We start from the raw sequence: 14985 nt of genomic DNA on the forward strand, positions 1-14985 counted from the left end.
AGTTAATTCGATTTAAAAGATTGCGGGTCGAGACCCATGTCAAAGTCTAAAAGCAGCCTGGCACTCAATGAAAGGATCTGGGGAATAGTAATAGAGGGTGGACAGTTGTAGGCCTAATTTAAAACCCTTTTCCACACCTTAGTTCCTTCCTTGGATCCATTAATTGTTCTTTCCTTCCAAGTGCAATCCTTGAAAGTAAAGGTGTGAAAGTAGCCAGGCCAGCGCCTTATCCTACAGCCCGGAACCATTTAATTTAGGCCTGCAGAGTAAAATGTCTATTACAACCACATCCATGCAGGACCCCTTCAGAAGGAGCGTTTCCATGACTTGCACAGGATCTTCTGGAAGGCTCTCCGGAAGTCCTGGTTGAAGATGGTGTAGATGACCGGGTTCAAAGAGCTGTTACAGTAGCCAATCCAGAAGAAGAACTTGAACAGCGTCGCGGGAATCTCGCAGGGCTTCCGGCAGATTCCGTACAGGCTGTAGGAGAAGAAGAACGGGAACCAGCAGACGACGAAAACCCCCATGACTACGGCGAGGACAAAGGTGAAGCGTTTCTCCCGAGCGGCGGAGACCTTCTTTCGGTTGACGGTGCTCCGGCGTTTCCGGCGAGATGAGAACAGCTCCATGGACTTGGAACTGGCACGCGACTTCCTGCTTGAGTATTTAGAGGCGGAGCTGCTCTTTCGACTGGACTTCCTGTCTTTTCTGTCGTCATTGTGCTGTCTGGAGGAGGAATGTTTTTTAGGTTTCTCGTCTGATGAGCTGCTGTCATCGAAGTCGTCATCATGGTCTGTTGGTGGGTGTTTAGGTTCGTTTGGTAACGGCGATCCAGTTGTTTGTTGTTGGCAGTGCCCGTTGCCTTTCATACTTCCACCGCCATTAGACTTTAACGACCCGCCTCTGCTCGCTTCGGCTTGGTCCAACCCATTCTCCAGCGGCGAATCCACATCCCTCTTCTTCTCTGACATGGTTCTGGTCCGAGTCTTGGCCACCTGGTAGATCCGAATGTAGACCAAGATCATGATGACACAGGGTGCAAAAAATGAGCCGATGCTGGAGTAGAGAATGTACCAGGTCTCATCGTTCAGCATACACTGGGGGTTGGTGTCACTGCTGCTCCTATCCATTGATATCAGTGGAGGAAAAGAGATGACGGCTGAGATCAACCAAACCACCACAATCATCCCTTTAACCCGTTTGGGCGTTCTCTTTAAGTTGTATTCAACTGCCTGCGTCACTGACCAGTACCTGTCCAAACTAATGGCGCACAGGTGAACAATAGAGGAGGTGCAGAATAAAACGTCCAGTGCCAGGTAGATGTCACACCAAACTTTGCCAAAAAACCAGAAGCCCATAAGTTCGTTTGCCAAAGAAAAGGGCATGACCAGCGTGGCGACCAGAATGTCCGCACTGGCCAGGGAGACCAGAAAGAGATTCTGGGGCGGTTTCAAAGCTCTGCTCGTTAAAACGGCGATAACGACCAAGACGTTCCCTACTATTGTAAACAAAATCAGAAAGCTGACAAGTCCTGCCAGACCCCAAATAGCAAGCTGGGTGTACTGGCTCTGAGAGGTGGAATTAGAGGAGATGTTATCCGTCTCCATCTCATCCCCAAAGCTGGAGCTATTTAAGAAATCCATTTTCAGTCTTTTACTCAATGTGCGACTTTTAAAAAATTAAAATCTGTAAAAATATCCCATTACGACTTTACAGCCGCAGTCAATAAGTTACTGTCATATTTCACTACAAGAATAAATCTACATCAAATTGTCTTTTTTTCCCTCCTCTCCTCACCTGTGATCTTCCACAGTCTGCATGCAAGTCCCTCCTTTGGAAAAAAAAAAAAAAAAGGTAGATTGCAATCTGCAAAGTCTTTGATTTTTTAAGACCTTATTCCATAAATGTTTAGGCTGGTCAGTAATAGAATTTCCATGGATAGAAAGCGGGCGCCCTCCTCAGCGTGTCCTCTCCCATCCCGACTGCGCCCGCATCTCTCCACCTCCGCCTCCCCGCTGTGTCCTGCTAGAGGTTTGTAACAACCACGTGTTTTTCACATTAAAAAACTAGCAGAGACCCGCTCCGCCCCTGAGAAGAAATGAGCGAGGATATTGGAGGAGAGGACAGAGATGAAAACGGGGAAAACAAACCCAGCAAGCGGCAGTTTAATAAAATCGTTTTAATTGCTGGTTATTCATTTGAGAATACCTCATAAGTTACTGTAGGCTATTGTGGCAGATTGGGGTATCATTTGTTGAATCTGTCTTAAAGCTTTATCTGCAATGTCACTTCGACTGACTGACACTTCGTCGCAAATCGGACGGCTGATCAGTAAATCCATCTATCTTGATTGGTTTGCAGGTCTGGCTGAGGGCGCGCAGGTCCAATAACGCACTGACCCATCTTAATAGGTCTATAACAAATTAAAAACGACTGAACGAAGCAATTTGGTCGGGGTCACATTGCTGTCAAAACGCATGGACAGACTGACAGCGGAGACCCGCACTAAGGAGAATGCGCTCAGCTCTGTCCTTTGGTGCGCTCGCTGGAGGTCAGTATTGTAACAGCAAGCCCCGGAGGGACAGGCGGGCAAGCAGGCATATGATATAACTCGTACTTTGGAGTATATACGGACCATTATACCCAAAGAGCCACCAGCAATAGGCTATAGATGTTCGAATAGAGCGGTGTATGTATAGATTAACATGTTTGTTTAGTCACTGTCCTCCTCCCTCATGGCAGTGAGTGGTAGGTATGCCCTTTGTCTGGGCTGGGATGGGCAGGACAGTGTGTCTGCCTGATCTTGCTGTGGAAAATATCCAGTATCCTTCTCCTCTCCTGTCATTGCTAGTTTGTGTTATGTTATGGTAATTATGATGATAAAACGATTACAGGATTACACTGTGGTATTCTCGTGTTCCGATGTAATGAAACAGGCTAGATTTCACCTCGTAAAGCATCGGGATATGAAATGAGCTGATTATCTTTACGGAAGAGCAGTGCTTTGGGTAATATTAGCTGTATGATATAAGAATGAATGTGTGTTGATACAGAATAGGCCTCGCTTGCTATATGATTAAGGCCTGGTTTTATCAGACTCAATAAATGTTAGCCCAGATCTACCATGACTATGACTTGCAGGTTGTCTTGACTGGAGTTGACAAAGTATTTGGTAATATAGTACTTAATATAGTATTTATTCATGGTTTCATTTCTCAAGAATATCACAGCATACACATGTGCATGGCATGCACATACACACACACATGTACAGACACAAGCACTCATAAGCACGCTCTCACTATCTCGCTTTCACATTCTCTCTTTCACTCTCTTTGTCTGCTCTCTCTCTCTCTTTCTCTCACACACACACACGTAGCTACACAGATGCTTTGAGTGTGGGAGGCTTTTCAAAAAAGGACGGTGCAGCAGCACACGGCACTGCACTGCCAAGGTTGTTCAAATTAAATCCGAGCTCACGTCAGGAAAGTCAATCCAAAAAGAGTTACGTGAAAAGTTTTGGTCTGCCTATCTGCTTTCTATTCAATTAACCCCCTCCGCTCTGTGTGACACTGCAGCCTGGTGAAATCCTGTCTCCCCTTTGGCATACAGCCTGGTATTAAGTTGCTGGACCAGTGCGTTTATTGACCGTGTCTCCCAGCTAAGTACCCGTCATTAATCACAGAGCGCTCGGGCATACTGAATTAAAGAGCACACGCAGCCGCAAGAAACGCTCAAGTCCAAATTGATCCTCATCAAGGCTATGAGGTGGAATGAGAAGGGCTCAGGGGGCGATGTTCCATCTGCATTGGAAAGACGGTCAAGACAGTGGACAGTCTCTCGCTCCCCACTCCTCTCTCTCTCTCTCTGTCTTTCTCTCTCTCACTCTCTCTTTCTCTCCCCCCAACACCCTAGTCATTCTCATGCTGCCTGTTTAAATTGAGCTGGTGGTGGACTGATGCTGCAGGTCGGCGTGGATGCACTCTAAGCTGATTTTGAACGGACAGACAAGCCTTGTTATGGTCATTAAGTCGTGTCCTGGGGCCACAGCTCTATCCATATAATTGAGGCACCAGTGACTGATCTCAGCTATTACCAAGGCCTTTCTCGTTTCTAACATTGCTTTCTGTTCTTTCCAAGGAAACAAGTTGGTTCTTCCTGCTAGCCTTTGGGACGGAGAAATGTATCCACTGTCAAGAAGACTGTGTGTGGCTGCGTCTGTCCCTTTAGATCAAGGGTTTGTACTTCTCGTCTCTTTTGAAGCCAGGGACATGTTTCGTCATCGTGTTTGTGCCATTGCATTCTGTTTGTCATTCTGAGTGAAAGTATTGTGGTTGTTGTATTGTGTATCTTTCTGATTCAAACATTGCAAATGCACAAAGTGTGTTTGTGCTCTGTTGGGCTTTTGTGACGTGGTGGTTGGAGCACGATCCTGGTTTTCAGTCCTCTGCACTTTTATTTAAGCTCTACACTGGCAGCAGTTGCAGGATTGATCGTGCTGCCTCTAGACCAAAATGCAAGAGGTGCCCAGAACTAGAGGAGAGTAGCAATATGAGCACAATATGATTTACCAATAGATAGCTGGAAACACTTAATAATACCTGAGCTTGCTAAATTGTAACATGGCCACCTTTGTGTGGCCCATTGTATTCCATTGCTGTATGGTCACTCCAGTCCTTGTGCTTCATCAGACAATCAACTCCTCATAAAAGTGAAAGCTATGGCACCACAGGCTTCCATCTCCTACTCATATACCCTCTTATCATGTACCTCATATATTGTCTATAATTATACAACATGATCTGCATTAACACAGCGTACAGTAACTCTGCCACACTCGAACAAAGGCTATTCTCCAAAGAAATCAAAGCTGCTACCAATAATGACAGCCACTTCTAATTCTTCAAACCTCCTTATTGTACACTCCTTAATGTGCAGTGGTTTCCATAGCCCCCCATAAGGAGAGGTACATACTAGCCATTGACAGTGATAAATGGCAGTACTACCTGGGTAGACAACTATAGAGCCTAGAACAAATAGTTCAGGGGAGCAACATCCAGCCCAGGGGAGTTTTTCTCCTCCCAGCATCACCCCACAGAGCAGGACCTGCTCTTTATCTAGTATCCTGCCTCTCTGTGACAAATTACCTTATAAGACGACCGGTAAAAAGAAGATCAATGGAATTGTTGATTTGGATGTTGGCTGACTGTTTCAAGGTGTAAAGAAAATTGATCAAAGTGAAAAATGAAATTAGTATCATAATGATATTGCTGATGTTTGATCAATATGCCCGTGTAATGTAGTAGCATATTTCTCACATTTTCTTTTTCTCCTCGGCTCCCTACATCTCTCTCAAAAAGTTATTGCATATCTGTCCGACCCACCCCAACCATTCTATCACTGTCCGATCCATCTTCATTCACAGTTGTGTGTGGGGGGGGGCTTTGGCAGGACTATTGGAGGCCAGAGCGATGAGAAAGTCGGAGGGACTAACACAGATTTTCATCTCCCATTGCTGTCTTTGTCACCCGTATCCTTCCTCCTGAGATCTGCTCACGCAGTTTGACTTTCACATCCACAGTGTCCTTGGCCTGGCTGTCCCTGTGGGGCAGGCAGCTGGGTGTCAAGCAAGGCGCATGAAGATATTTAAAGTGGTTTCTTGACTTTTCTGGTTTATCTTTGGAGGGCAAGATCTGTGGGCTGCATTTCATTCAATTTCCATCACTGTCTTTTCTTCTACAGAACAATGACATAAAAAGCACTGAGCTATTCATGTGTGTCTTTCTTTGGCCCCAGCATCGTTTTGCCCAATTCATCAGTAGTGGATCAGCAAGTATGCAGCTCTATGGTGAAAGGCATGAAGTGTGCTGACATAAGGCAGACTACTTTTCTTTTTCAGTGTCCCAATGCCAGAGACTCTTGTTATGTGAGCAGTTAAGTTATCCATCTACTTCATGATGTTGAGAAGGATATCCAGACTGTGGATAAGACTGTGTGCTTTATTCAGTGGTGCCAACGCATGAACAAGAAAACTCACTAACTAGCTTTTAACTAGCTTGCAGTAACCTTGGTTACTGCAAGCAACCAACAAAGTTTGGCTTGCTGCGCATTGTGGTAATTATCAGTGTAATGCTTGGAATGTGCCTTTGACCAATTAGATTGTTTGGCTGAAACTCCCCATTGTATAAAAGGATATCAGACTATGTATCTAAGTTAGGCAGCAATGTTCTGTATGTGCCTACTGTGTAACTCAATGGCAATGGTAAACAAGCATTTAGTCAGTTTTGCCTTTTAGGGGTGAACGTTTGTGAACAAATCATACTGACGTAAAGGTTCACCTTCAGTTCATTGTTAATATAATAAATGTTGTTGGACCATATAAGGCTCCCATCATTTCAGCTTCAGGTGACATTCCTTGTCAAGGTCTTCTCCATTATAGCTTATGTCATCCCTATGATCAGCGTCAGTACAATCCTTACCAAACAAGTATGAAGGACTCCAATTTCAAATTAACAAATGTGGCTGTAACAAATCAAATTGCATTTCAGACATGATCTCAATGCCTCAGCATTGTCATTATCAAGTCATTTGAATCTCATAAAACTTTTGAATCTGTGTTGTAGCACAACAGACTGTTACAACCCTTGAGATTATGCAACAGCCGTTGTAAAAGTACTCCATTGTAAACGCCACCCTCCTTGAGCTTAGTTGCTGTGCAGCGTCTGGCCTTGTGTCGTCATTACTGTCCATCTGACTGACAGTTGGGCCTTACTGACAGATCTCCAGGCAACCAGAGCAATAGGAACAGCAGGAATGTGTTGCAACGCGACACCCCAGCCATAGATCGACACCAAGCGACTGGGTGTTGCATCATGATCTGCACACTAGATTGACTGGTTTGTGAAAAATGACCGCCTGTCAAGTGTCACTGGGAGGAAGGTCACAGATTGGTTGAGAGAGGATGGATGGTGGAATCAAATGTGGTCCCGGGGATAGCGATTGATAGAGCGACTGATGAAATTCCTGTCAATATTCATCACTAGTCTTGGTTTGTTGATGGAATCTTTGAATTAACACCTAGGAGTTAAATTCATCATGTCCATCTGATAATATACTGTAGTACATTAGGATCTATTGGGCTCATGGTACATTATTCTGTGTGGATTCTCTGCTACTGCACCTAGCTTTTGTTCTGATAAAAACCTGCCCAATGTATAGACACAAAAATGAAGCCTAGGCAAGACATTTAGCTGGTATTATAGTATAAAGTATATCACCTCCAGTCACCCCTCTCACAAACTGTATTGCACAGAGCTAGGCAATGCTAACCTGTCAGCCAGCAAGCTAAGGCACCCTGCCAATTTAGGTAAGGTAGATCCTGACATCATGCCGCTGTGTGGGTGCGAGAGAACTGTTAGGTCAAATCATGCATGGAACCACACTGTAATTTGCCATCTGCAGATAACCTGAGCCCACCTAAGTGTTTTGCATCTACCTCCATCTATACCCTGGTCGATAGAGCATTTCAGCCCCCTCGGTTACCACGAGGCAATTGTTCAAGGGATATGGCTTTTGCCGAGACAGCCGGCTCACTAGCCTAATCCCACTACTGATGCCTCTGCTGCTGGAGAGCTCAGTCTGCAAAGCAGAAATCTGGAAAAGCCCAGTGAGGCGGGGGCAAAGGGTGGGAGAGAGAATGATGAAGAAAAGACAGAGAAAGAAAGAGAGGAAGAGAGAAATGGCCAGAGCGGACAGAGGATAAGGCAAGGAGGCAAGAGGAAGATGAACAATGGAGAAAGAATAAAGGCAGTTGAAGAGCAAGATGAGAGGGAGAGGCAGGAGTTAAGTCACAGAAAAAAGAGGCTGGGTTGCCTAGATCCCTCCAATAGATTTCACAGGGTGGGGAAACCTTTTCTCAGTCAGTTAATTAGCAGTGTGGCTGAAAGGTATTATACAAGCTTGGGGAATTGAGCGGTAAATCTTATTCTCCTGCTTCAAATACCTATCTTACCCGAGATCATGTGTTCTCACATGATATTGTAGCACTGTCTCTGGTGGGTTTTTTCTCATATGTGTGGGTTTTTTAGTGTATTTGGTATTTAGTCGAACACATGCATGCACGCACACACACACACACACACACACACACACACACACACACACACACACCACACACCACACACCATGTGCTGGTGAACTGCTGCTTGGGGACCTGCCTGATTGTTCTCCACTAAAACAAGCAAGTAATTCATGAGAAGCTGTAACCAAACTGGTGCAGGTTTAAATTGTGCATAAGGCTGTTCATGAATAGGCCTATTTTTAACCATGTGAAACATCAATTGATGTTATCAAGCTAAAATATTAACTTTGGTGTGGACACCCCACACCAGTATCTTGGTGAAAAAATGTTATCTTTTAAATTGAGCATTTCAAATAGCATAGTGTAGACATGCTGTGCTTGTTGGGTTCATGAGTCAAAGTCTGTTTGAATCATTTACCAACTCCAGGATCAGAACCCAGGACTTTCGCATGAAAGACTGCTGCCCTACCAAGTGAGCAAAAACACCAGTCTAGCTGAGTGAGAACCTTATAGTTGTTGTATCTCAATATCCTGTTGCTCTATATGTGCAGTGGACTGACAGACCAACCCTACCAACTGACACAGAGTGACTTATAGTAGATGATAGCTGATTTTTTTTCTTTAACTGAGCAGCAAATTTGGGATTCTTGTGTGCGTTTAGTATCAGTTTAATTTGATTTGAAAGAAGCAATAAAATGTATATATTTAATGTGAGCTCACTGCCATCTCCATTTGATCAAAACAGAGGTCCAACTGTGGATTTCTGACACCTCAAACTAGTCATAAGAATCAAATGTAATGGTCATTATAGCCTTCTCCAGGGGGCGTGCTGGACTGAACACCTTTCCCTGAACAGATTTCACTGACACATGTCGCCTTCACAGCAAGTCCAGACCAGCCATGCTGCTACAGCCAAGCACTGACCCAGTGACATTATCTATGTCATTCTATCCTCGTCCTCATTCCTATCAGTATGTCAAACAGTTAATGTATTTCACCCTGATTTGCTGAATATATTTATGCTTGATAAGGGTTGGTGAAAATTATTCTGACACACGGGTTACAGTGTCAGAATAATGTGTCAGTGTCACAGTCTTTTTTTTTTTTTGATATTTATCTCTTTGCTTACAAACTGTGCATTGCATCATGAAACAATTTTCCTGTCCCGCCCTGTCTGCCTCTGTCTGTCTGTCTGTCTGTCTCTGCTCTCTGTCTCTGTCTTTGTCTGTTTGCATCTGTGTCATTTCTCTCTCTCTCTCTTTCTCTCTCTCTCTCTCTCTCTTTCTCTCTCTCTCTCTCTCTCTCGCAGTCAAGACTGTAAGATCTTTCAAGCTCTGAAAGTTGGGGATCAGTGATGTTTAGGTGTGTATGGTGTGTTATACGTGTGCCTGTGTAAGTGTGTTTGTGTTTTTGTGGGTATATGCGTGTTTGTGTGTATGTGTGTTTGTGTGCTGTTCTGGACTAACCTTGCCTTCATCCCAGTCTCACAGGAAACATGCTTTATTCAATAGCAAATCAAAGAAGTTGAATCTTCTTTTAGTTTGCAAAATACTCCGACAGTGTGTCTCTAAGCCCTTTTAAGTCTGTGCCGTGGACAGGCAGTGACAGCGCCAACTGATTTGAATACAGACTTTTCCTTTGTGGTGTCAGTGTGGTTTTTCAGCTGGAGCAGTGACATCCCAGCCTCTCTGCCTGATCATGCCTACTGCCCTCAAGTGTGAATAATAGATGGTGTGTGTGTGTGTGTGTGTGTGCGAGTGTGTGTGTGATTATATGTATGTATGTGTGTGCGTCTGTGTGTTTGCATTTGCATTGTGCTGTTAAAGGACACCACAAGAGTCAAAGAGACAAGTGTTAAACAACTTCTGTCAAATTAAGTTTCTCTTGGTTTCATCCTTTTCTTGGGCCTTCTCTTTCTATCACCCTCAACAGTATGTCAGTGTGTTTCTATATGTTGTTATATGCTGTTTGTGCTTGCGTGTGTGTGAGTGTGTGGGGGTTTTCTATGCACTACCAACGACCAGAAATAAATGGCACTGAGCAGCCGGAGAATCACCTCTGCTCAGTAGCATCCCCAAACAATACAATCGGCCGTGCCCAGTACATCCCCAAAGGGAGGCATCGTTACCAAGTGCCTGAACCTCATTTTAAATCATCTTTATTGTGAGTTTTCAATACTCCAGAGTCAACAATAACGTTTTATAATAATACATTTTCATATCATTGTAAACAATACTCATTTCCTACTCTCCTGCACAGACTTATGTTTGAAATTGTGAAATGAAGGGACAACCAAAATCAAATGTTTGTTTTATGATAATGTGATGAAAAAACTATCTCAACTGAGAACAAAGCTTGGATTAGACCAAGCTCAGTTCTTTCCTTATTTGCAAATAAGAGGTTACATTAACTGTGTACTGGAATATAGAACTAAAGCAGAACTGTTTACTTTTATAAAAGGATTGTTGGGTTTCTCATTGGTGTAAAATCTCTACAAATGATATAGACACTCCTGAGAATTAGACCTAGGGATTACTATTGAGGATGATGAATGGGAGAGGATTGTTCTGAATACAAAAAAGATTAATTGTTCCAATAAGTCCTATGAAACACAACTTAAGATCATCCATAAACTTTATGTAACCTCTGTTATAAGATCTAAATATGACAGTGTTTGTAATTCACAATGTCCCAAGTGTACTATATGGATAAGGCCTCTTATTTCCATGTGTTTTGGACTCCTCCAAAGATTGCAGCATACTCATATGATTGATGATCAACCTCCGTACACATCTCTGTGGAATAATCCAATCCACATCACTGCTCTTCTCTATCTCTGGGTTTACCTATCTGGGTAACAGCTTCCGCTCGACAAATAGATGCTGCCCAATTTTAGAGGCAATTTATTCTTCAACACGTGTGGTTCAAGAAGAGGAAGGAAGGAGAAAAGGAAGGAGAGTAAAGGGGGAAAAATACAAGTCTGTCAATAGTAGAAAATGAATTATAATTATAATTGTGTGTGTGTGTGTGTGTGTGTGTGTGTGTGTGTGTGTGCTTTGCTTATCATCTTCATCTGTTCTTTGTATATATGTACTCTGTATGTACTGTGAACCGGTTACAGATCCCATGTGCACTGTTTTTGTGCATGTGCATGCAGTGGTGGCAAACAAATGTGGAATGAATTTGGGATAATTGTGTATGAATTTGTAGGTGCCTGAACCACCTCTCAGTGTGGAGGAGCAGTGGCTCCACTCTGGTCCTCATGGATCACTGAGCTCCTCGCCGTGACTTGGAGAATGAGCCTAGCCTCCATGCAGATAGTTCAATTCAATTCAATTCAATTCATTTAATTTATTAATGACCACACGACCGAGGTCGGTGGAATTTGCTTTCGGTACAGCATGGTGGGTAAGCTCAATTCAACAGTGTCAGTAACATCAAACATCAACATAGACAGATATCAGCATCATATTAAACACATGACTGGCACAACAGACAATATACAAAAATTACCACAAGACAGAAATCACAGACAATATTTACAAGATTTACACAAGAGTTTTAAAGTGCAGGTACATTTGTCAGAGTTAGTGAGAAGCCTTCAGAGTCCTTATTGCAGTGGGGAAAAAACTGTTTTTAAAACGGGATGATTTGGTGGGCAGGGACCTATAGCGCCTCCTAGAGGGCATCAGTTGGAAAAGGTGGTGAGCAGGGTGAGAGGGGTCAGAGATTTTAATTTTTTGCTCTTTTGATTGTGCGTTTGTGAAATAGTGATTCAACTGATGGGAGGGAGGTGCCAATAATCTTGGAAGATTTATTGACTATGCGCTGCAGTTTTTTGCGTGTGTGACTGTCCGAGCTGCCGTACCAGACTGTTATGGATGAGGTGAGTATGCTCTCAATGATGGCTGTGTAAAACTGAAGGAGGAGGTTTTGTTTTACTTTTAAATTTTTGAGCTGTCGTAGCAAAAACAGTCTTTGCTGGGCTTTTTTGGTAATGTGGTCTGTATTGATGTTCCATTTGAGTGTGTTACTGATGTGTGTGCCAAGAAATCTGAATGAGTCAGTTATGGTTATGGGTTCTCTAGAGACATGAATGGGGGTTTTGGGCAGGGGGCTGTGCCTGAAGTCTATAATGAGTTCTTGTGTTTTAGATGTGTTGAGCTGAAGGTTGTTGTCAAGACACCAAGTGACTGCTTGGGCTACCTGCTCACGGTATCGGTCTTCGTTGTTGTTGGTTATGAGTCCAATTATGGTTGTGTCGTCTGCATATTTAAGAATGGTGACTGAGCTGTGGTGGGATGTGAAGTGGTTTGTGTAGAGGGAGAAGAGCCAGGGTGAGAGGACGCAACCCTGGGGTTCGCCTGTGCTGAGGGTCAGAGGTCGAGATGAAAGGCTATTCATCTTAATCCTCCCTTCTCCACAGGAAGCTCCGGATTCAGTGGCATATGCAGGGGTCAATATTCATGTCCAACAATTTATTGAAGAGATTGACCGGGTTTATTGTATTGAAGGCCGAGCTGAAGTCGATGAATAGGATGCGGGCGTAGGCGTTGGGTGACTCTAAGTGTTGTAGTGTGTGATGGAGGGTTAACAGCATCCTCAACAGACCTATTGGCTCGGTAAGCAAACTGGTAAGTATCCATCAGAGGGTGGTGTAGGATTTCAAATAGGAGAGGATGATGCGCTCAAACGCCTTCATGACCACAGATGTTAGGGCAATTGGTCTGAGCCAGTTGAGCTGCACAGTGGTTGAGAACAGCTGGACTGATAATGTCCGGGTCTGCTGCTTTCCTCTTGTTTGTTTTCCTGAACGTGGCGCTCACCTCCTCCTCCTGGATGTAGAATGGAGGGGGGGGAGGGGGGATGGGAGGAGAGTAAGGTGGGACTGGAGACTGTTCAAACCTCCCATAGAACTCATTGAGTTTGTCTGGGAGGTCAGTATCGATGTCAGGTGTGGGGGAAGGACTTTTTTTGTAATTGGTCATCACCTTTAATTTTATAAAGATAAAAAAATTACTTCAGCCTCTTGTATCTGTGGCTCATTCTTTCAGTCACCCCTTGAAACCATAGCTGAGGGTCAGAATGAAGATTAACGGCTAAATTGAGAGCTTTACTTTGTGGGTCAGCTCACTCTTTACCAGTGGTGGAAAGTAACTAAGTACATTTACTCAAGTACTGTACTTCAGTACAATTTTGAGATACTTGTACTTTACTTGAGTATTTCCATTTGATGCTACTTTATACTTCCACTCCACTACATTTCAGAGGGAAATATTGTACTTTCTACTCCACTACATTTATTTGACAGTTTTAGTTACTTTTCAGATGGAGATTTGACACAATGGATAATATAACAAGCTTTTAAAATACAACACATTGTTCAAGATTAAATCAGTGGTTTCCAACCTTTTTGGCTTTTGACGTCTTACAAAAAGCAGTGTGTAGTCGGGGTCACAGTTCAGATGTCGATGAGTTGTTAACAGCTCCACCAAACAGTGATTTTTCCCTCTAAACCTCACATGGTTTCATTTCAATAAATGTTCAAATGATCCAATATTTCAGCAAAAATCAAAGATTAGAGAAAAAGTCAAAAAACTGAAAACAGATTTACGTATCAGAACTTTGTTTTTTCTTCTTTCCTCTCCCATTAATCATCTCACGATCCCTCAGATTTATCTGGTGACCCTTTGGAGGGGCCCAACCCCTAGGTTGGGAACCACTGGACTAAACTAGCTAACTGTATATAAAGTTCCACCTCCAGCAGCTACAACAGTAACATGCTGCTTACACACTGATGCTTCAGTATTAATTATCTAATGATGTCATATATAATAAAATATCAGTCAGAGGGACCAAACCACTACTTTTACTTTAATTTTGATTTTGATTTAATTTAATTTTAACTTTAACTACATTTTGCTGCTAATACTTATGTACTTTTACTTAAGTAGGATTTTTCATGCAGGACATTTACCTGTAATGGAGTATTTTTACATTGCTGTATTGGTACTTTTACTTAAGTAAAGGATCAGAGTACGTCTTCCACCACTGCTCTTTACAATCACAGTATATGTGATTCACAGACAGGATATCAAGGTGCACCCGAGGTCTGTAAAGTGTCCAGTTTGATGACATTTGGGTGCATCTCTGCTGTTTGCAGATGACGTTGTCCTTTTGGCCCCGGACTGTGATCCCCAATGTGCACTGGAGCGGTTTGTTGCTGAGTGTCAGGATGAGGGTCAGCACCTCCAAAACTGAGACCATGGTTCTCTCCCAGAAAAAGATGGCTTGTCCCATTCTGGTGGGATGTAAGCAATTGTGCCAAACAGAGGACTCTAGGTATCTCAGGGTTTTGTTCATGAGTGAGGGTACAAGGGATTGTGGGATTGATTGCCAGTTAGGTCTAGTGGCTGTATTAATGTAGGACTTAGTTTGAATTGAGTAGTATAGAATGGAATGAGGTGAATTGGACAGAACTAGGTTGAAATAGGCTTGACTTAATTGGGCCTGTCTCACAGAGCAAGATTAGTGGGATAGCAAGCTAACTTTGGTCTTAACCCTGGGTATTCGGTCTCATGACGGTGGTTCACTTTTAAGTAGGACATTGCCATGGTAACTTAGGCTGCACATTTAAACTGCTCAGGAGCAGGTTATGTTCAGGCTATTGGGTCCGAACATATAAAAAGCCCGCCTCCTCACCAATCCACTCTCTGGAGAATGGCATCACCATTCTTAGAGGATCCCATAGACTTTCAAGCACAAATAGTAAGGAGGGCTCTTCGCAGGGCAAGAGTGTTAGAGACCACCAGAACCGCCTTTGCTTTCCCTGCTGATTTATTATATGAGACATATAGATAAGGTTATAGATATAGATTCTCTGCAGAAGGAATGGCCTATACCTT

The 14985-nt window shown here is 43.3% G+C and overlaps 1 protein-coding gene across 1 annotated transcript; it reads right to left on the reverse strand.

Moving 5' to 3' along the window:
* Positions 1-305: 305 nt before the first annotated feature.
* On the reverse strand, positions 306-1643 carry adra2c (adrenoceptor alpha 2C). The gene has a single exon (XM_071529723.1). The coding sequence runs from the start codon at positions 1641-1643 to the stop codon at positions 306-308; it is 1338 nt and encodes a 445-aa protein (XP_071385824.1).
* Between the last annotated feature and the right edge of the window lie 13342 nt (positions 1644-14985).

This window comes from Centroberyx affinis, unplaced genomic scaffold (genome assembly GCF_046629955.1).
Source record: "Centroberyx affinis isolate AG114_WGS23_722 - 3 ecotype Tasmania unplaced genomic scaffold, CSIRO-AGI_Caff_v1 ptg000127l_1, whole genome shotgun sequence".
Taxonomy (NCBI): Eukaryota; Metazoa; Chordata; class Actinopteri; order Beryciformes; family Berycidae; genus Centroberyx; species Centroberyx affinis.